The 22234-nt window shown below is 40.7% G+C and overlaps 1 protein-coding gene across 11 annotated transcripts in view; it reads right to left on the reverse strand.

Annotated features, from left to right (window-relative positions):
* Positions 1 to 21834, reverse strand: part of RBFOX1 (RNA binding fox-1 homolog 1) — a 2436731-nt gene extending 2414897 nt beyond the window's left edge. For 2 of the 11 annotated variants that reach the window (XM_073362506.1, XM_073362504.1), the window contains exon 1: positions 21533 to 21830. In XM_073362506.1, the coding sequence (XP_073218607.1) occupies positions 21533 to 21754 (222 nt within the window). In that variant the 5' untranslated portion in view covers positions 21755 to 21830. Of the gene's footprint in view, positions 1 to 21532 lie in introns of all 11 variants that reach the window. The other 9 variants (XM_073362505.1, XM_073362507.1, XM_073362502.1 and 6 more) reach the window with 8 other exon arrangements.
* Positions 21835 to 22234: the final 400 nt, after the last annotated feature.

Raw genomic sequence — 22234 nt, forward strand, 5'->3', positions numbered from 1 at the left:
TGGACCAGAAGTCAGGCAGCCTGCTCAATTCAGGCTTCATTCTTCACTAGTATTTTGTGGGAGAGAGTACTCTTAAACCGAGCAAATCTCCCCCACCTAAGGTCTTGGATTGCAGATCAAATGGGATCTGCTTCTGAATAAGATCACTTGGGAAGAAGGAGATCCTTCCATGACATAAAATCTTTTTTACTTTAAAACAGAAGAGACTTTGATAGTGTCAGTGTTACAGTGTCTTTTCTAAAATAAAAATATTTGTTTGGGTTGCACAGATGCCAGTGTTACTATTGCCCAAAGAGATATTATTACATTCCATGTATGAAGGACTCAGTAGGTTAACAGCCCGCAGAAAAATAATTTTCTTCCTCAGCCAGAAAAGGAACAGTGCATAATATCCTAACGCCTTTCTATTGCTGTCAACCAGCAAGACATGCTTAATAGTGGCGTCCGCGCAAGTGTGATTAGAGGGATCCTTTGCCAGCAATGACAACTGGGGTTAGCTGTGCATCTGAACAGCGCAATCCTTTATTCATTCAAGTCAGTGGTCCAAAACAATGTAGTTCACATTGTCATAGGGTCAGTATGGTGTCTCTAAAGTTGTTATGTATTTGAGAAATGCAGAGGGCTCTTGTCCAGAGAAGAGCTATATTAGGTACATTTTTTAACTCTCAATACATTTTCCATCAGCTAGTTTGATGCTTTGTATTATTTTTAATGTCAAAAAGGTCTTCATCACCCCAGTTAATGTTATTTGTGATTATTTTCACTCTGTGTTTGTATGCTAGCTCCCAAGAGAAAAAGTTCAATATTCTCTGGAAAGCATTAAATCTAAAAAATTGATTTGTTTTACAACAAATGCATGTGATGCTTAAAGAATACAGAGCATTCCTATGGAAGTGGTTGGTAGTTCAACATATCTTTACCCTTGAACTGTTGCTTTCCAAGTCATTCTGATTTCAGAGAATACAAAATTAGGGCTGTGAAAGGGGTTGATTTTAAAAAAAAATTATTTATTTGAAAATCTCATCTCACTAAATACTCTGAAAATCTCATATTTCTAGATATTCAGAGTGATTCCTCCATGAAGAACTTGGATTGAACAAACAACTTGGTTTTTTATTATCAACTTTTAACATAAACCTGACACACCATCCAGGGATACTTGCAACAACTTTTCAAAACTTGGTTCTGACTAAAATGGACCAACTAGTTACTAAATAACCAATACACCAGAAAATAAAGGGTTGCAGAAGTCAGTCACATTTAGATCCATTAACAATAAATTTAGACCATTAAAAAGCTATTCTACGTTACCCATCATCTCTTAGTCCTGAGAAGCAGGACAGTCAAGTGTGAAGTGCTAGAACTCAGGAGACCTAGGCTCTATTTCTGCCTGAGCCACTGACCTGCTGTGTGACATAGGGTAAGTCACTCCACATCTCTGAGCCCCTGTTTCACCTTGATTAAATCTATAAGCTCCTCAAGGCAGGGATTGCCTCATATTGTGAGTTTGTGCAATGCCAAGCACAATGAGGTCCTGTTCTTTGTGTGGGCATCTAGACTCAACTGCAATACAAATGAACAACATTCATTCCTGTGATCACCATTACAGTCAACATTTACCCATAATTACGACACAGTGGAATGTGAGATGGAATAGGAAATAACTGAGATCTCAGACTTCACTCTAGGTAAATGCTGGGCTTTTAATGGCTACCACTGTATCTGAATCTGAATCTAGCTGAAATATAGTGTACTGTGTTAACCGTGCACTTAGGAAAAAGCCCTAGAAGGAGCCCACTAGCTTTATATGAACTACTCTGCATTGGCATGGCACAGGCATTTTTATACCTCTGCATGTTTAAATACAGTGGGTTGAGGGGGTTGTCTCTCCAATAACTGCAGAAACAACTCAAGTAGTATTATTCAGAGGGTGAACCTTGAGAATTTCTTCAGACAGCTAGTCCACTGGCCACAAAGTCTTACTCCCTTTGCTATATCTATCTCTTCTATAAGCAAAGAGACCTTTTTACTAGATTGTGTTCAACTTGGCATTCATACACCTTTCAAGTGGTACATTTCTCTTCCACAAGAACTAGCATCAGGCATTTCACATTACTGTCTGCCACTGGCAAGGTAACTGACATGTCCTCTCCTGCCACTTCTCTCTGACATGCAAAGTCTTAAATGACCTTAAGCCACTAACTCCCATTTTAACTAACTGAAAAATTACTCAGTTGACTACAGCTTTACAATCAATCAATGATCAATGCCATTGTGTTAAACCACTCTATTGCTGTATTTTGTTACACCAAGGGACCTGCAAATTCCATGCCTGCAAACTGTATGCTTTATGAATGTAGAAGAATGAAGTTAGTGTTAGTAATCGCTTAGGATGGTATGAAGGAAGATAGCAGAGAAGCCTGTAAGAATAATAAGCAAAAGGAATAATTTAGGATTCCTAAAGTGGTGAAATGATTTAACTGCAGAATAGCCTCCCAAGGCAAGTGGTGGAAGCCTCGTTGTGGGAATATTTAAAATCAAAGTGAACAAAGGCCTAGAAAACATTCTGTAGAGGGATGTGATCCTAGCAAACCAGGTGCCAGACAAGACCCCTAGGCCTCATGCCAAGGCCCTTAGGCCTCAGTTGAACAATGACAGATACATAAATGAAGCCAGTCTGGCTTACCTGTGTGTTAGTATTGTTAAAATAGATGTTAAGTTTATAAGAATGTGTTTAGACTTTAATACACGGAGCGCTTCTAGAATGCTGCATAATTTCACCTATAACATCTGCACTCCATGTTATAAGGTAATAATAAGTCTTTGCATTGTAAACCTCTGTAATTGTGTAAGTCAAACAGGAAAGGAGTGTTAATGTCAAATACTAGCTTCCTACAGAAGGTGTTAGGTCCTCCCCACCAAAAAGGCCTATTGAAACCAAATGAGCATTGTGAAACATCGAAGAACAGAGACTTTGCGAATTGCATTGCTTGCCTCTCTCCCACAAGAGGAGACAGGCATGTCAACTCATCCCATCATCTTGAACTCAGGGATTTTTATTCTCTTCCCCCCCAAACAAGAAACTGTATCTCTATGCTGCTTAAACATTGGAAGGCCAAGATTTCTAAGCATAAGCAAGGAATCCCCAACTGCTTAGCCTGGGTTAGCCCTAAAAGTCATATAGAGCTTCTATATTACAGCAGCTTCTATCACCTTTTGGTGCCTAAGATTGCAACTCATTTTTGTGTGTACACATGTTTACCTGCTTTCACCTTGTAAACAACTCATTTCTTTTTCTTAGCTAATACAATTTTAGATTGTTTTTTTATAAGATGGGCTACTAGTGTTTTATTTGGTGCAAGATCCAGAGTGCAATTGACCTGGGGTAAGTGACCAGTCCTTTGGGACTGGAAGTAACCTGAATATTGTTGTGATTTTTGGTGTAAGGGACCATCTATCACAAAGGTAGGCTTACCTGGTGGCAAGAGAGACCAGAGTACCCAAGGGTACTGCCTGTGACTGTATGGTTAGGCTGTTATGGTGCCTGACAAGTTTACACTTGATACTTGGTTGGTGAATTCTAAGTACAGAATTTGGGTTTTGTGCTCTGCTTCTTAGCAGTCTGCCCTGAGGTTAGCATCGCACTCCTGAGCCACTCCAATCAGCTTGACGGGGGACAATTCTGTATATGCTGCTGGATTGACTAGATGATAGATTACATTTATATTCCCTGGAATAACAGTGGTGTCCACTGCGCTTCTTAGCAGAATGCACAAAGCAGCAATGGAATAGGGATTATGAAGCAGTCCATGAGAGTATTTCTTTTCTTTTTTTTTCCCTTTTTCTTTTTTTGCAGTGGTTCATACAGAGAAGAGTTGGTGAATCCCTGGCCTACTTAAGTGTATTTCTATCTGCACCTCACATGGCTTCATTCCGCTTCATTTTATCAAAGAATCAGGCCTAGGACTACAGACATCCCAATATTAACTTGTCTTGCTCAAATATTAGAAAAAAAGAAACAAAAACTTTTGTAAGCCATGAACATTTGAAATAAGAGTGTCTTCTTCATAGACACTGAGAGTAATGATTACACAATATACACTATCTCAGGGTACAGACAGATGGTCCAGCAACTGTGATAGAAGAGACACACAAATCCTTTCACATGGTGACGGAAATACACCTCAAAAACTTCTACCCTGTGGGACAGAACAACGTATTCCTCTCTTCTGGACAAGTATTTAACAGATTTTGGCAGTTACTTCAAAGTAATATTAAAGTAACACGTCTCCAATGATTACTGTAGACAGCAATCCTCTGCAATTCTCCATAGTTAATAGTGAGAGTTAAAGTTTCCCTCATACTGAGGCACCAGACTCTGATCTTAATTACACCTATGTACGAAGGCAGTAAATCCATTGACGTAAATGGAATCTCACCAGTCAACGAGACCAGAATCAGGCCCAAGGGAAGCTTTTTGCTTTTTTACTGTGTATTGTGCATTTATCACCTGCCATCTAGTGATCTGTTTAAGTAACTACAGGGAAATGTTCAAGTGAGGTTGTCATCGCTAAGGGCCCAGTTCTGCTGCCCTGACTTGTGTGGTACCTTATCCCTCAGTTAGTTCTGTTCATATCACAATGGCACAGTCACCTAAGTAAGGGTACCAGAATTTGGCCAAGGAGAAAGTAACACAGGCAAGTACAGTTACCTTTGCTCATACGAGAAAGGGTCCAAAACCTATTGATATCAGCAGGGGCCTTTCCACTGATTTCAACTGGGCTTTGGATCAGACCCATAGTGCTGGCCAATTTTTGTAAAATATTTTCCAAGAGCATTCCTCAACACACTCTTCTGGAAATTTTTCCTGAGCTGCTAGATGAAGGGCTGTCAGAATAGAAAACCAACTTTGAAAACCGTTGCTTGTTTGCTAAGAGGTCCTATTTCTAGGATTGCTCTAATGATCCCAATGGAGATAAAAAAAAATTGTTTCTTCGCATCAAGAAGTCTCTCTCAGGCTATGAGAGCCCTGATTCTGTTCTGAAAACTCAGTCATCATTACTATAACAAAAACACTAACTCCAGCAAATATATTAGCCTACATGTCAACAAAAGCACACCTGCAACAGCCAATAATAAATATAATAAATTCCCCCTCTCCTCCAGCTTAGACATTCTGCCCCAAAAGCCTGCAAAAGTGCATTAGCTTATACCATGCTTGGAAAATCAAGGCCTTTAGAGCTATTTCAAGCCTGCAGGACCCTCATGAAGAATCTCCAGTCTGCAGTTCCCCTTCCTACAAATTGAGAGAACAGACTTGGGAGCCTCCACCAATGCAAACTGCAACTGTATGGTATGAAGGGAGAGGTGGTCTCTCTATCAGGGCTATTCTACGTTGTTTAGGGGCTTGGTAGGTCAAAACCAGCATCTTAAATTTCACTTGGAAGCCATTAGGGAGCCTCTCCTAATATGAAATATCAGACTACTGCTTTCGTTTTTGACACTCTCTGTATTAAGCTTCACTTCTTCAGTGCCCACAAAGACAAAGGCGCATCATAACATACTGTATTCTGTCTCTGCAATATTAAGGTTTTTTATAATGTCAGCAGGTTAAGGTGACTCCAGTTATTTTATCTCCCCTCCTTTATTATGAGAAAAAACAAACTACACTAAGAGTAAAGTCTTACCTATTACAGTGTACTGAACTCCAAGTACAACACAATGCAATTTACTTTTATATTGTGTGTCCTTCAGCTAAAGCATCACTAAGCACATTGCAGAGTCAGTCAGTCAAAGTACATAAAATTGAAATGGGAACCTCTTTTAGGATGGGGAAGAATATACAACTTTGTGTGTTGCTATACTGATATATTACACTGCACTATTATTACATTGTATATAGTACCACCTTCCCTACTTCGCATCAGTGGATAGTTTTAACCAGGGGTTCTCAGACTTCATTGCACCGCAGCCCACTTCTGAGAACAAATACTACTACATGACCCCAGGAGGGGGAACGAAGCCTGAGCCCCACTGCCCCAGGTGGTGGTGGTGGTGGGAGGGCAAAGTCCAAGGGCTTCAGCCCCAAGGCAGGGGGACGTAACTTGAGCCCCACCATCCAGGGCTGAAGCCATTGGGCTTTGGCTTCAGCTCTGACCCCAGACAGTGGGGGTCAGGTTTTGGCTTCGGCCCTGAAAACTGCAGCAAGTTTAAGCAAGCCCCAGCAAGTTTAAGCCAGCCCTGGTGATCCCACTAAAATGGGGTTGCGACACACTTTGGGGTCCCGACCCACAGTTTGAGAACCACTGGTTTTAACTATTAAAGCATGAGGTAGCTGCTGAAGGATATATTAGAAGTCATTGACACTGTGTATTAATTATATTTGCTGCAACCGTGATTAACATGTCAAAAAATAGCACTGTCCCGCTCGGAAAAAGCACCTTATTCTTTCCAAAGTGCCACAAAAGCTTAGTTTAAATGAGCTTTTAATGACTGTCAGTAGCTTTTTGTTACGGTGCACTAAAATCCCAAATACCCGCCCTGCTTTGGCAGCACTAAATGTCATAGCAGGGAGACAGGTTGGTAATTTATTCGAAAAAAAAGCTTCTATCAGTGGGGCTCTGAGTATTTGGGAATGCATTATATAAAACGTTACTTTTATCCAAAAGCTGGACAGAGAGAGAGTATCACGAGGCAAAGTAATTTCACTTGATATACACAATACAAAAGCTAGTCATCCAAGCAGCTGATTACTCCACACTCTTAAAATCCATTTGCCAGGGTTTCTCTGCAGTGCAGAAAGCGAAAGCATCTTCAGTATATATAAAGGTGAGTAATCTTCCATTCTGCCTTACTTACCCCAGTTTTCCTCCTAGGCCGCTTACCAAACAGTGGATTCTTTAATTGCATCTGAGCTCATTGGATAAATGTCTTCTTGCAACCTAAAATACTCCCATGTTCCCATGGTGTGCTCAAGATTCAAGCCCTGCTTTTGGCTTCTTGTAGCCTTGGGACAGATCGTTTCTGGCTACAGAAGTAAACAGCTAAACCATGGCGTTCTTTAGCTGATGCTGACAATAACCCAGCCTGGTGCTTTCTGTTAACTATGGCAAGTTCACTTGTGTTAGCTCCTTCTAGCAAGAAATCAGTGCACTCACAATCAATAAGGCACCACAAACAGTACCCGTGACCCAGCCAGGGGCTCAGAAAGAAACTTAGTCTTCCCATCAGAGTGTGGCTATCTGAAGAGGTGCTCACACAAATTCCCATTATTTGTTAGCAAGGTTTGTTTTCAAACACTTTGAACATTTAGCCCAAAGGGTCTATCCGATTGGATTATTTGTCTACTGAGCCACCTTGCCGTCCCAATTAAAGACATTTTAAAAATACAAGGTCATCTATTTCCCTTGTTTCTAAAGTAGCTTTTTCTGAGACTAAAATAAATCCATTTAGAAAATACTTCCTGCAGCTAGCTTTTTGTTTGGCTAGTTTTTTTCAGATGCCATTAGCCTCTGTACCAAATGCACCAACGCATTCAATTTAATTAGGATTTGTTTGTTTTTAATCACATTCCTATATCAGTACCTTTTAAAGCTGTTTCAAACCCCCAAGGGTGGCTCGGTCATCCTAAAAACTGTTACTATTTTAGTCTCTAAGGTGCCACAAGTACTCCTTTTCTTTTTGCGAATACAGACTAACACGGCTGTTACTCTGAAACCTATTTTACATTTGAGGAGCAGATAGGCTGTGAGAGACAGGGTTAAAGGTGTGCATTTAGGCACCTGGAACTGAATCACAGTAAGAAATCCAGTAATGTACTTATCAGAGAGATGTCAGTTTTCCCATCTAATCAGGTACAGTAGATTAAGGTCATTCTCTTAATAATAAAGCAAGCAGTTTGCTCCTGGGGACTGAAGAGAAAAATGATATACATCAGGCTCTCTTTCCCTCTGCAAATGGAAAGATATTACCTGCTAAGGGCAAAGATAGTTTTTCATGAAGGTACAGGACTAATATTCAGAAGAGATAGGAGATGTATTGCTAGCTCTGCCATTGACTACGTGTGTCACCTTGAGTAAGCACTTGGGTCAAAATTTACAAAAGCATCCACTATCTGAGATACCTTGGGGGACTATGAGATACCAGAGCTAAGCCCCTGCAGTTGCTGTTCAATAACTTCCTGAAGAAAGCGGAGATCCTTGGGTGGAAGACCTAGATAAGCATCTTGCGTATTACTATACTACCATTCCCATCGTGAAGCCAATAGCCAGCTACAAAGATATTGATACAGGATTATTCATTGAGGGCCTGATCCAAACACATATGGAAGTCAATGAAAGCCTCATGCATAGTGTTGGCATCCTTATCATTCTATACATCCCTCTGATCTAGCCTCCTAGAAGCTAAAAGCTCTCTTTTACAGAATGTAGCAAACCATATTCAACTGGAGAAGGGCAACAGGCATTTGTAACCAATATTTTAAGTTTGTTCATTTTATTGCAAAAGAGACTTTTACATTTCTAAGAAAAAAAATTAGGATTTGATGTGTGACCAGTCAATTTCCCAGCACTTTAACTACAGTCTTGAAACCTACACTTCTGATTTATCAGTCAGTATCAAAAGGACACTGACAAAATTGTCTCCGGATATATTCATAGAATGGAATACTTTGCAATACATCTCCAGTCCATTTGCAAATACTTGCAGTGAGCCAGAAAATGATTTGTAACCCTCTGCATAACGTTTGCAGTTTTGTCTAGCTCATCTGCTGTCTTTTGGAAACGGTTATTGAAGACGGCAATTTTCATAAATGTTTGGAAACGGATATGAAGGAAACTGACCATGAAATCCTTTTGGAAGTGCCTCTGAGTTGTTTGCAGTTAAATGACATTGCAGAGCATCAGCACTGCCGAGCAGACCATTTACCGTGTTGTCAAAGTCTATGGCCAGTTCAGCAGGCAGAGTATAGAAGAGATATTGATGCCTTTTATTGGACCAACAATTTATAATATACAAGCTTTCAGAGGCCAAAAGGTCCTTTCCTATCAGATTTTGGAAGTTCACACAATGTCTAAACAGAAAATCGGCTATCTACCTGGTCTGCTTTTTCTGAAGACCAATTATAGCAACAAACACTCCCTGCAATGCCATTTAAGTGCATTTAATGGCTGTCAAAAAGAGCAGATCATCTGATAGAATATAAAATGCTAACTTCAAGATAGCTAGACTGTAGTCCATGGACTACATGGTTTTTGGATACATCACTGTGAGCTAAAAAGCAGTTGCATGGATCAAATGGCAAACATTGGATCCTTTCTTGGATCTAATAGCAACTGAAAATATGTTCATGGAACTACAGGGGAAATGCAGTTATGAAGGGTCTTTGAATCAGATGTTTCACTTCTATGTAGACATGTTGGATTTGGGTACATAACTCCCCAAGGTTTCTGAGCCTAAATTTATACATCTTCTGCAATATTTGGTGGCACCAAGATGCAGTCTGTGTAGTAGCCATATCTTACATATTAAAACACTGTTGATTTCTTTGGCACCACCAGGAGAGACCACTGACTCCAAGTCAATACACAAACAGCACTATTATTGAAAAAGCGCAACGGTGGCAACAATTTAAAAAGTTATTTTAAATGTTAATGCTATTTTTTTCAACTGACAAAAAAAACACACATTTTTCTTATTTCCTTATGTCCACAGTCAACCTCCTCTACGTTGGGACCACCCAATAGGCATTAGGGGCCAGGTTTTTAGAGATATTGTTATGAGCTGGGTGAAACCTCGTTACTGATTATGAGTCAAAACCTCATTCAACCTGATGTAGGAGCAGGGTGTTCACTTCAGAGAGGTTGTAAGAATCTCTTAAGGGGGCATACCTAAAACAAGGCCCAATGAAATCTGCCCAGAAACTAGCATCAGGTGGCCACAGAGTTTCTCTGGTTATTGTGACCTGGTGTGGGAGGGGGAGAGAAAACAAACTGAGCACAGGACAAGAGAGGGAGCAGCAGAGGAAAAAAGCAAAAAAGCATGAGCATAGTGTGATCCTGGAAAAAGCTAGAGATTTCTTTGGGGTCTCTGTTGGATAAAGACACTAGGAGCTAAGAAACTGCTCTTTGTGTTCTTGGTTCCTTCTGCATTCAGAGGAGTAGGATTTGCTGCATTCCTTGTAAATAAACAAAATTGCAACAAAGAAAATACCAAACTCCATTAATTTCTACTTCCAACTGGAACATCACCAAGGCCTTCAAGTCTGACCAGCTGCTTGGGCAACAGTATTTAGGCAAGTGGGATTTTCAGAAGAATCAAGGTGTCTAATAAGTAATATCCAATGAGTTTTAGGCACCTATATTCTTTTGAAAATCCCACTAAGGGCCTAAGTACCTTTAAAAGATCTGGCCTGAGGTGTCTAGGACTTCACACTTTCATTTTAGCAGGGAAGTCTTTCAGCCTATAAACATAGTCCTACAATGCCAAAGCCATCCTCACGTGAGCCCTTGAAGCCTAATACAATGCCCACTGAGTGACTGGAAAGACTCTCATTGACTTCTACAGGTTTTGGATCAGGCCCGTAAAGACTGGCAGATAAAATACCTCCTGTTAAATATGCTACACTGATCTCATGGCCTGCCAAGCAGGCAGAGGTTCAGCATATTACATAAAAACACTAATTTTGCAAGCAAGCCTTTGTTATGTATGTGGCACAGACAGTAGATTCCTTAGGTACTACATCCCTGGACAGCACTGCGAGAAAAGGAAAGCAATGAAAAAAAATTGTACAAGTAAGAAGGCTGTGACTTGATCAGCGGTTATGAGTTTCTGTCGTGCACTGTCCTCTACCTGCCTCCTGACCAACTGCTTTTCTTTCTCTTGCCCTTCAGATGTACTATCTTCTGCAGTTTCAGAGCACATGGAGAACCCAAAATCGGTCCAGTTTTTGCAAAATGCTTGCAAACAGTTCTTTGCTAAAATGTGAATTTTTGAATGTTCCAGCAGTAAAATTGATGTTTATTTGTGACTTTTCTCCAATTTCACACAAGCCTAAAGTAGTTATGCATTTTCAATTGAACGCTATAGGACACTTCATATAAGCCTAAAGGAATGTTATTAATTTCCAAAGCACTTTTCATAAAGATATGGATGTTTCCTTGGTGCATATCATATGGTGTGCCGTGTTTTGCGGGGGTTTGACGCAACATCCACCCCAAATTCTCGGCTAGAATACCTAAGGGTTTGTCTATACTTAAAATGCTACCGCAGCATTGTGCTACGGTAGCACTTCAGTGTAGACACTACCTACGCCAACAGGAGGATCTCTCCCTTCATTGTAGGTAATTCACCTCCACAAGAGGAAGTAGCTAGGCTGACGGAAGAATTCTTCCATCAACCTGACGCTGTCTATATGGTGATTTAAGATGGCTTAACAGTGCTGCTCAGGGGGGTGCATTTCACACCTCTACCAACGTAGTCATGCCCACCTAATTTTCTAGCATAGACTAGGCCTAATTACTGTACAATAGAGGGGTTCTTTCCATCAACCCCTTTTGCCTGTTGCTTGTGCTGCCCAGTGACATGCCTGCCATAGCACCATGTTCTGGCTTCATTCTTAGCACATGTCCCAGATATTTCCATCTTTCCTTCTGGATAAGTTTGGAGGTAAGGAATTATTGAACGTAAATGTAAAGATGCGTCAGAAATTCATTCCATTTAATATCTGAGGCACGGGGTGCTGAGAACCATTGATCCCAACTGTAAACCCTGTATATTAAGCCAGGGGGTGTGGCAGTACCTCTAATTCCTGCACCTTTCATGAGGCATTTGTTTTCAGAGGCATTTAGTGTGCATCTTTGGTGGACTTCCACATTCACATCCATATGTTAAGGTGGAAATAACATTTCCGTTTAAGAGTCATAGTTTGGTCTGCAAGTTTTAGATTTTCAATGACCGAATATTGTTTATGCTGGTGAGTGCAGCTGCCCCTTTTCCACTGTTTCCTTCTGGACGCCCCCAATGGCTTGTACATAACCGCCAAGGTATGTCAATTGACTCACCTCTTCTCTTCCTTTGCCTTCTATGTAATGCTTGAAATGGGAGTTGCTGGGGTTGTCATTAGATTTGCGGGGGTTTTCCCCTCATAACTGACTATAAACGGTGCCTTCTTTCAATCTTTACTTTCAGGTTGGTTGAGATATGTCATCAGCAAAATCTAGATCTAGTGTATTGTTATGCCATACAATCTTTATGTTGCATCAGTCTACACTTTTTCTCAGAATGAAGTCAATGGCAATGCCAAACAATAGAAGTGACAGAATGCCCATTACTCTCTCTGGGGATTTTCCCCCCATTATGGTCTTTCCTTGTTTGTTTATCCTTAACTGACCCTCTGACTGGTATAAGCTTGCCAGTTAGAACATTGCTGAGCTGATAAAATATTCCAGTTTTTTTGGTGATGTTATCCATATGTTTCCCCTTGTCTCTTCTCTCAATGCATTGTCCTTTGTTTTATATAGATTTTTTGCTGCTGTTTCTGAAGGTGCTTTTCAGGACTTAAAATTTTCTTTGGCTTATTTCCCTTCTATCTGGAACATTACCTTTAGAGGTGATCTCCTGTATTGTTCCCTATCTGAAACCTTCACACTTTACAATTTGTGTGGCCATCTCAAAATTTCTGGCTGGTCCTTACATTTCCCTATTACTTCACTTCATAGATGTCTGGTGTAGATGGCAACCTTCTTTCTCCTTCCCATCAGCCTTTTGTATTACTACAATGTCCTTTAATTTGTTCTATATGACGACCCAGTTAATATTCAAGGAGCAACCTTAACTTCTGAGGTTACCGTCTTGTGCACTTGATACATCAACCTTAATGTTACATTCTGGTAACGAGTTCCTGTATTTAACTTCAGTAATATTTTTTTTAAAACAAGGACATAGATCTATTCAACATATCTTGTAAGCTGGCAGTTCTCTGCTGAGGAGCATGTAAGCTCTACAAAGGGCTCCTCGGTTGCTCATAATAGTCCTTTATAAAGTAAATTTCAAAGTCAGGTAAGCTTGCTAAGTTTATAAACTTAGCTATCTTTGCCAGTGGAGCAGAACAAGTAAAACATTCTAATATGCCCGTGGAGAAAAAAATATCACTATCTTTAAATGCCCTTATATGTAAGTCTACTGGCTTTTTAAGTCTCAGTGAGGTCCACCAAACAAGCCCAGGTGACGTTTCTAGCTAACCAAGACAAGCAGGTTTCTCCCAGTCCTACAGAATTCTAATTTAAGCAAATGGGACTAGTTTGTCTTTTTGTCCCCCACTTTGATCTCACCATGAATGGTATTTGCAGACACTTATCACCTTGACCTGTAACTGCCAGTATGGATAGAGTGGAAATGTGTTGGAGGTAAGCTTATTTGAAATTGCCTGGCAGGTGAGAGACTTGAGAAATATGGATACATTTCTGTTAGAATTTTAGCACAAAAGCTGAGTTGTTTCAAATTCTTTTTGTCTGGCTGTTGTACCTTAGCTTCAAAATAAATGGCACTGCAAAATGTAAAATAGGACAGCAAGATTTATTAGACTGTGAGAAACCTCCCCAGGGAAGTGGTGAAAGCCCCGTCTTCTGGTATTTTTAAAATCAGACTAGACAACATACAGGAAAATGTACTTATAGGGAACCATTCTTCATTAGCTAGGAGATGGTCTGGCTGATTTATTAAGACCTTTCCCCTCTCTAGCCGCTGAGATGCCTTCTCAAAAGAATATTCACAAACACAATCCAGGACACTTACAAAAATATATATTCTAATAACTAAACTGAATAACAATTTCTAAACTAAACCTATTCTGTATGACAAAGCTGCATTAACACCATATCAGAGTTGTATGGATAGGCACTCAAAAGTCATAAATTGCCAAAGTTTAACATTGACTGTACAGCCTTAAATGACCTTTGCTGCATGCATGTCATAAAGCAGTCTTGAATTACTGGACCACAAACTATTTCTCAGGTACAATCATTCGTTTTTCCTATCATCTGGGATACACATTGTCATCTTGTATGTTTATTTCATTTGTCTATCCTAACACCATTTTCATAGTCTAATGGCCCATCATATCTTTACGATCTATCTTAGGTACTTATATGGCATCAATGCATTTCTCAGGCTACTAAAGGCTTTTTGCATAGTTATAATAGCATAGTCAGATCCAGGTAGGGTGACCAGACAGGAAGTGTGAAAAATCAGGACAGGGGATGGTGCGTAATAGGAAAAAGCCCCGAATATCAGGACTGTCCCTATGAAATCAGGACCTCTGGTCACCCTAGATCCAGGGCTTGATCCCAGAGTCCTCAGGCCGACAGGAGCTGGGGGCACTAGTGAGGGGGGCTCTGGCAACTCAAGTGTCAGTGCAGCACTTAGCACAATGGGGCCTCAGTCTTGCCTGGGGTCTCTAGGTGCTCTGGCAATACAATGATACACATCCAAGAAAGGGTTTGTCCTTCTGCTGCCGTGCACCTGGCTGGCCCAAGACAAAGCTTTGGAACCCCTGTTTGATACTTATACACCTCTCCCCTGCAATGACCATAGTACCTGAGCACCTCAAAACCTCAGGTGGTTATCTGCACTGTTCCCCAGGGATGTAAGGAAGGGCTGTTACTCCAGTTTTACAGATGGGGAACTGAAGCACAGCCAGCCTAAGTGATTTGACTAAGGTCACACAGGAAGTCTGTGACAAAGCCAGGAATTGAACTCAGATATTCCATGCCCCAGGCTAGTACTGTAACCACTAAAGCATCCTTCCTCTCCTACTGACAGGCTTCTTGTATGACAAGCTCTCTTCTCTCGAATAATTTTGTCAGCACCCATGCAGTGAGCACAGTGTCTTTTGAAACAGCTTCCTTCAGCTGCAACTGACAAGAGGAACTATCTTCAAATGTAACACTCAGCTACATCCTGTGCAACCATGTATGGGAATAAGGCCCTCCTACACTTGTCCACCCACTGCATAGGACTCTCCCAGACTGGGGCTATACCTAAGTGGGAGGGAAAGCAAGGTCTGCATACATGATATTGAAGTAAATGGGTGTGAAGAGGGCAGGAAGTGGACTGAGCCTTTACACCAACTCCCCTACCAAGCAGCAGGAGGGGGAAGGTGGGGGAAGTATGCTAACACGCAAAGAGGGGTTAAATCAGTTACTTCCCCTGCACGGGAGCAAGAGGTAAGAATGGTGATACTCTGAGAAACAATTCCTCTTGGGACAGCTTAGCTATACACCACCTCTCCCACTGGTCAGAGACTTCAATTTTGCAGCACAGATCTGTAATTTAAGGAGACTGCTAACTTAGCTGACAAGTGAGGTGGATTATCTTTACCAACCAGTCTACATTGTACACTTCGGGCCTGATCCAAAGCTCACTTACATCCAAGGACAGATACCCACTGATTAAAACAGGTTTTGGATCACATCCATAGGGGCAGATATTCAGCCGATGTAAAATTGTTGCTGTTCCATGGACTCGCTACAGATGTACGACAAGTTTATATTAGCTGAGAACTGGTTCTAATATGCAGTACATTGTGTAAGTAGAGTTTATGGTACACAAGGTTGCATTTAAAATGAATATAGTGTTATGCTGAGAGGTACTTGTGATTGCATTGATCGCAAACCTCTGAGAGTGGATGTGACCACAGCCTGCAATTAACATAACTGTCAGAGTAAGTTCATCGCAAGCCTCCCCATGTATGACAAAAGAGGTTGTGAACCCACCTAGGAGTTTTGGACTGACAAAGGCAGACAGATGTTGCTAGTTATTGCTTGGGAAAGAGTATGTGCAGGTGTGTGTGTGTGCATGGTTCATGAAGAATGAAAAAACTCAGTTTTTCATTTTTTCCAATGATCCTCTCCCCCACACCCCAAAAAAAGTAAATGTAAAAGGCATTTATTGATGAAAAATGCAGCAAGAAAATGTAGCAGCTCTGTGAATCTCCATTGTATCTGTTAAGTAACACAGTGGTAAACTAGGACCAGCATGTGATCATGCAATTAGAGATGGCATCAAGATGCTTTTGTCTAGGGGCCAAGGGATAAGGCTGTGACATCCCCAGCTACACAGTTCCTAAAAGGCATCAGATCATGTGTCCCTCCTTTGCAACTGCTAGAATCAAATATGAGCCTGGTAAGAAGAGAGGCAGATCCTCAGCTGGTCTTAATTGTCCTTGCTCCATTGAAGTCAGTGGAGGATCCAGCCCTAGTATCTTTCCTTGCTCAGAGCTGAGTCAGTCACCGTACTCTCACTTCTCATTTTTGGAAAGTTTAGAATAACTTTGTCTAAGTAGTTTTAGAAGGGGGTTAACAAGTCAGTTTTAAGTTCAGATTGCAGGGGCCTGGTCCAAGTGTTATAGGAAAGATGTGAGGAGTGTACTTACTGTTATGTTTACGTGGTTATAAAGTAGGTGTTTAGCAGGGGAACAAAATGCCTTAGAAAGAGGATAGAAGATTACCACTCAGAAATCTTCAAAAGGTTCAGTTTAACTAACCACCCGGAAGTTGGGATTCTTGGTCAAGCTATCTGAACCTCTGGCAAAACCAGGCTGAAAATATTGAGGAACAGGCTTTCTTGAGATTCCTTCTCAGACTAGAAATGCCGAAAAATAGTCTCTTTTGGCTGGTGTTTTTGGCATATCTAGGCAGGATCTGGAAATGGTGACATCAGCAAAAAGGTGAATCACGAATGAAAAAGTTGAACATTTTTCCTCAGAAAGGATTCTGTTTGGATAGGGATGCTATATGCAAACAGGTGCACCACTCCCCCACCAACACCTCAGCACTGTCTTGGGCAGGGTGGACGGGAAGATAAAAAGAGCTATGTGGTAAGTATCTGACAATATCTGGAAAAATATAGAAGTTGTGGAAATTCCAGCACTTGGGAGCTTTCATTTGCACTCTTGCACTTGTGACCCTGTAAATGAGAAAGTATCTGAGCCACAGTTGTAGCTGGGTGAACACTACAATAACTTATTGTAACGTAAAGTATTTGTTGGACTAAAACCCATGAATTTGCTTTGACTTATTAATGTCACATTTGGTCCACTTTCTGCAAACAACTGGATGAGCAAATTTTTGTTTGCAACGAGAAGAAGTGTTGTAAATACTTGTGGGAATATGTATTTGCATGTGTATTCCCACCAGAAGTATTCACTTGGCCATCTTGAGTTGGCAAGTCATTCAGTCAAGGAGCAGAAATGCAATGTAGGTGACTCATCATGGTGCATATGGTACATAGTCTAAGCAATAATCTTGGTGAAGATTTAGTCACTAATCAAAGATGGATGATTTCAAATAATAAATCAGTTCATACAAAACAGATCTCCTTGCAGCTAACACAATGAGGGAGAAATCCACCAGACAGTACACCACCTAAGTCCCACGCAGGTCCTTGGGCTGCTCAGTCTTTGCGTTCACTTTTTGCACAGTGATTAATTTCACCCTAACAGAACAAAGGGCTGCTACATTCATCTGATAGATAGTTTACTGTGTATGACTTGCCTAACTCTGCGTGCAACCATTCAACAATGACAAGGTAGAGACAAACCTGTAGGAAAACATGCATGATGTGTGTAATCAAAATAACTTCAGGATGTTACACTTACTGCAATTCCATTGCAGGCCATGCTATTACAGTAGAGATGAACTTACTCCAAGACCTTTGAACAGATTTGTACAGTGCTATCAAGCCTCTTTAAAGACTTTTGTCACAATCCATTGGGATTATTCAATTTGTTCATTATGAAGAAATTACAAGCAAATAAAATGAGAACAGAAGAAAAAGAAAGTCTAGTGGATCCTGATAACAAGCCAAAATTACCACCACAAAATAATGCCTATTCCCAATAAAAGGGGGGAAAGAATAATTCCAGACATCACCATGTGGTACCCACTGCCAAATGTAGGCTTTATCTTAATGGTAAACACATAACAACTTTATCCAACAGAGCTAATAGCAAAACTGCCCATCTGCAACCAACTCATAGTTCTGAATAGCAGTGGCTCAACATACAATGCCAAATAAATACCCTCAAGCATTATCCACCATTTCACAAGCATAAAATACAGGTGGTCTCTGCAGTCTTCCATAATACAGGATTTCGTACCAAGGGAAACAATGAGCTAGATTTGATGACCCAGGTCATCTTTTCTTCTAAATCCAAAGAATGGCTGCTGAGTCAGACAAATAATAATGAAATAAGTATAAAGAAATTGCACCCTTATTGTGCTGATTTTTTACTACCCGTCCAATAAAGAGTCAAAGACTATAATTTTTTTAATGTACTTCTTTAAAATAGAAGTCATTATGGACTATTAGGGAATGTTCTTCCAGTGCAGGCATTGATTACCCATATTGCTAAGCCTATTAAAGCCTCTTCTAAACACTGAACTGAAGTCATTCCAATACGTCCTAAGGGGATGGAGTCCGTCTTTTCCCATGGCTTGTTCTCTGCAAAAATGACAAACAACTAAGAACATCAGAGTCACTTGCAGTAATTGTTGGACAAGTTAAAATATAAAAATAAAAGGAGGTTCTGTTGATAAGGGAGTGTAACATGTTCCCTGCTGCATCAGTGCAATTTGCTTTTAACGGCACAAATCCCAGCAGCCTGCTTATAAATAAAATGGACAGGAGAAAAACGTAGTAGAACTTTTTGAATCAAAATGAAGCACGATGCCCTGATCCAAAGCCTACTGAAATCAATGGCAAGGCTCCCATAGATATCAGTGGGTTTTGAATCAGGCCCAAAATGTAATTAGTGAGGAAATGGCTTTGAAAAAGAAACAGGTGTGGCGCAATCACCAATCATCACACTAATTTGTTTCTTTAGTATTTTTAACATACCCTTCTGGAAAAGATGGGTGGAATACAGCCCTGGAGCAGAGACACACAGGTTCTATTATATTCTGTAGGATGCTTCATACAAAATGCATCAGAAGGCTATTCATTTACATACCATTTTTCCAGGAGGCTAAGGGAAGCTTATAGGAATAACAAAGCAGGAAATAGGAGTCAAGACTTCTTCCTGTGTATGAGCCCAATCCTAGCAATACTTGTGAGCAAGCATAGTGTTTACTTTCCTAGCAACAGGTTAAGTTTACAAAAACGCTTATGGGCCAGATTTGTGAGAGTCAGGCACTTCTCTACCTTTACAAATCTAGCCCTAAGTGACTTAGGAGACTAAGCCCCATTTTTAACAGTCATTTAGTCACATAGGCTCCCAAGTCCCATTGACTTTAATTAAGTCTTAGGCTCTTAAGTCACTTTTGAGAAACACGGTGGGTGAAGTCATATTTTATTAGACTGACTTCTGTTAACAGAAGTCGATTCAGATAAGATATGACCTCACCCGCCCTTGTCTCTCTAATATCCTGGGACCAACAGAATGATGTCTACAACACTGCACAACTCACTTTTGAAAATTTTACCCAATGGATCTATACACAGTAGTAGCAAGCATGGTGCTGGGTATTACAGCCCAGCTTTTTTATAAGTATTGCTGCACTCAGCATTGCAATACCTAACTGATTTAGGGGCTTCAATATTTTCAAGACGAATTTAGACAAGCCAAAATCCTATTGTAAGTCGATGGATTTAGGCTCCTAAATCAGTTAGGTGTTGCAACATTGAGCACAGCAACATTAAGTGCCTTCAGGACTGGGTCCTACATTATACAAGAAGAAATCAGGCACAAATGAGAGAATCCTGTGTAGGATTAGAATCCAGTGCTACCTAAACATGAAGATAAAGTCTCAATCAACTTCAGTTTAAAAGCACACATACATTTATCCCTGGTTGTTTAAAGGCTCAAAAAGATTGTTTATTTGAGTAAGCTCATTACCTAAATTAAATTAATTTCACCTGTAGCTCAGCACCAAGCTCAGTTTCCTCTCTAAATTATCAGAAAGGAAAAGAAGATACTCAAACTCAAGGGAAAAGTAAGTTTCTCATTTTGTTTTGGTTGTTTATGTTCAGCCATAAAAAGGGAAAGAGGACCTTTAAAGAAAATTTTTTCTGTGTTAATTTTCTAAGCAAACAGGTAGCATTAGCAAGAAATACATATCAGAAGGGGCTGTACTCTAGTGAGGTTTCAGCTAATGTTATTCTATAACATGATGTGCTCATAATAACCCTCCCATGTTTTTTGTCTGTTTCTCCAAGAGTATCACGGATTTTGTCTAGTTTGGATAATTTACTGATCTCAGTATGTTACACATCTTCAGTTAGTTACCAAAATTACTACAGAAATACACAGTTTGGCAACACATTAAGCATACAATGCTTTTATGATGCTCTGTAATTACAGTACACAATCTTATACATGATGCATCATAAGTGCAGTTGCACAACCTGATAAAATAAGGAAAATCTCACCTGTATAATCTGATATTATGCACATGTAGCTAGATTTTGAAAACCAGTTGTATATGATAAACTCTTGCATTTCGAGAAATAGACCTCCACCAGGATCAATCAGGCCAGCTACTCTGCCTTCAAAATTAGTGAGATTGTAAATCACACTGAAGTGAGGAGCAGTCAACTGATTCCTTTTTTGATGGGGAAGAGCACCTTAATTCAGGAAAGCAATGCCAGAAAGGAACACACTAGTAGGGAGAGAACACTTCAAATGAAAACAACACAACAAACTTCCATCAAGCCAACTCTAGCAGCCCTGGACTCCCAATTGTGACAGTGACTCAAATAGGAAACACCTTCACAAGGGAAGCAGGTACAATGTATGCAACCCTTCCCCTCCCTCCGAAAAACCTTTGCCTGACTTGATCACAGGAGGAAAAGCCTAAGCTGGTTGGGAAGCCATCTGTCCTTTTATGCATACATTTTATGCTATGTCTCAAACACCTGCTGTCAAGCACAGCAGCTGAACTAAATAGCCAGTAGGACAACACTGAAAAACTTAGATTCATATAAAGATCTGATAATGGGCAGATCTAACAAGATGGGATTTTCTAACTGCAGTTTTTGTGCAAAGCCTCGACATGAATTTTTTCACCCTGACGAATTCTCAATGTGGTACTGTCACTTAAACTACCGTATGCCCCTTGAGGTTCCTTTTCCACCCCCAGCTGTAAAACAACATTCCCCAAAATGACTACAGATAACATAAGTGCCTGGACTGATAACTTGAGATGCCCAAGTCAATCCAAAGACCCTCCCTTCCCCAGCCCTAACGGGTAATAAGAAGCTGACAGCAGGTGTTAGCAGAGAATATCCTTTACAAAAATAATCTGTCAAATATGCTAAATCGAGACTAAAGTACAAACTCTGGCACCTAAAGGAATCTAGCCAAGATATTAAATAGTTACTGTCTTCCACTGTCAGGGAGATGGGATGCTCCGTCAGGTTCCACCTACACTACTTGATACCCCGTTGAAATTATCTGTCACCCTGAAGTTGGCTAAGGCAGCCTCACAACTCCCCCAGCCCCTTTCCAGCTCAGAGCTAGGAAAACAACCTCACTTACACTTTTGCCTTCACCACCTGCTTGGGGCGCAGGATCTTCTCTCCCCAAACACGGCATGATTTCTTCTGCTACTGCTCCGTCCTTCCCACTGTTTCTTCCTTCATTCCCCAGCTTCAACCTCTTCCCCTCGGGTTGGGAATCATCCAGGTCCTCCCTTCTCATCTTGCCATCTCTGCCTCGCTGCTTCACCACATCCTCTGGGCTGCCAGACGGATTAGACATTTTTTAAAATGCTGAGCACTTTATTTGGCCTGCTGAAGCTGCCTCTCTGGAGGAGCTGTGGCTTCTGAGAGCTCTGTGATGCGCTCTCGCTCTTCTTTTCAACATTTAACTAGGGTTTCAAAAGCCTTTATAGGATTTACACACACCACTTCTATTTCTCTACCGCCCTCTGCTGGTTACTGGCCAGCACTATTCCCACAAAATATCCATTTCAACAGCATACTGCACACAAGCTTCTCTATTCCTCCATCTCCCTAATAAAAAGCAATAACCTTCCCTACGTTGGTTGCATGCACATTTCTCCTGCTGCTCACTTTGCCAAAATCCTTGTACTTATGCTTGCCCTGCTCTAAAGAAATTAACTTTCCTTAAAGCACAGCACATTGAGCTGTAGTCTGCTGCACCTCCGTTTAGACGCAACTTTACCTCCGTCTCAGAGGAATGCACTGTTTTAAAATACTAATATTGAAACGGAGCATG

This window comes from Lepidochelys kempii, chromosome 10 (assembly GCF_965140265.1).
Source record: "Lepidochelys kempii isolate rLepKem1 chromosome 10, rLepKem1.hap2, whole genome shotgun sequence".
NCBI lineage: Eukaryota > Metazoa > Chordata > Testudines > Cheloniidae > Lepidochelys > Lepidochelys kempii.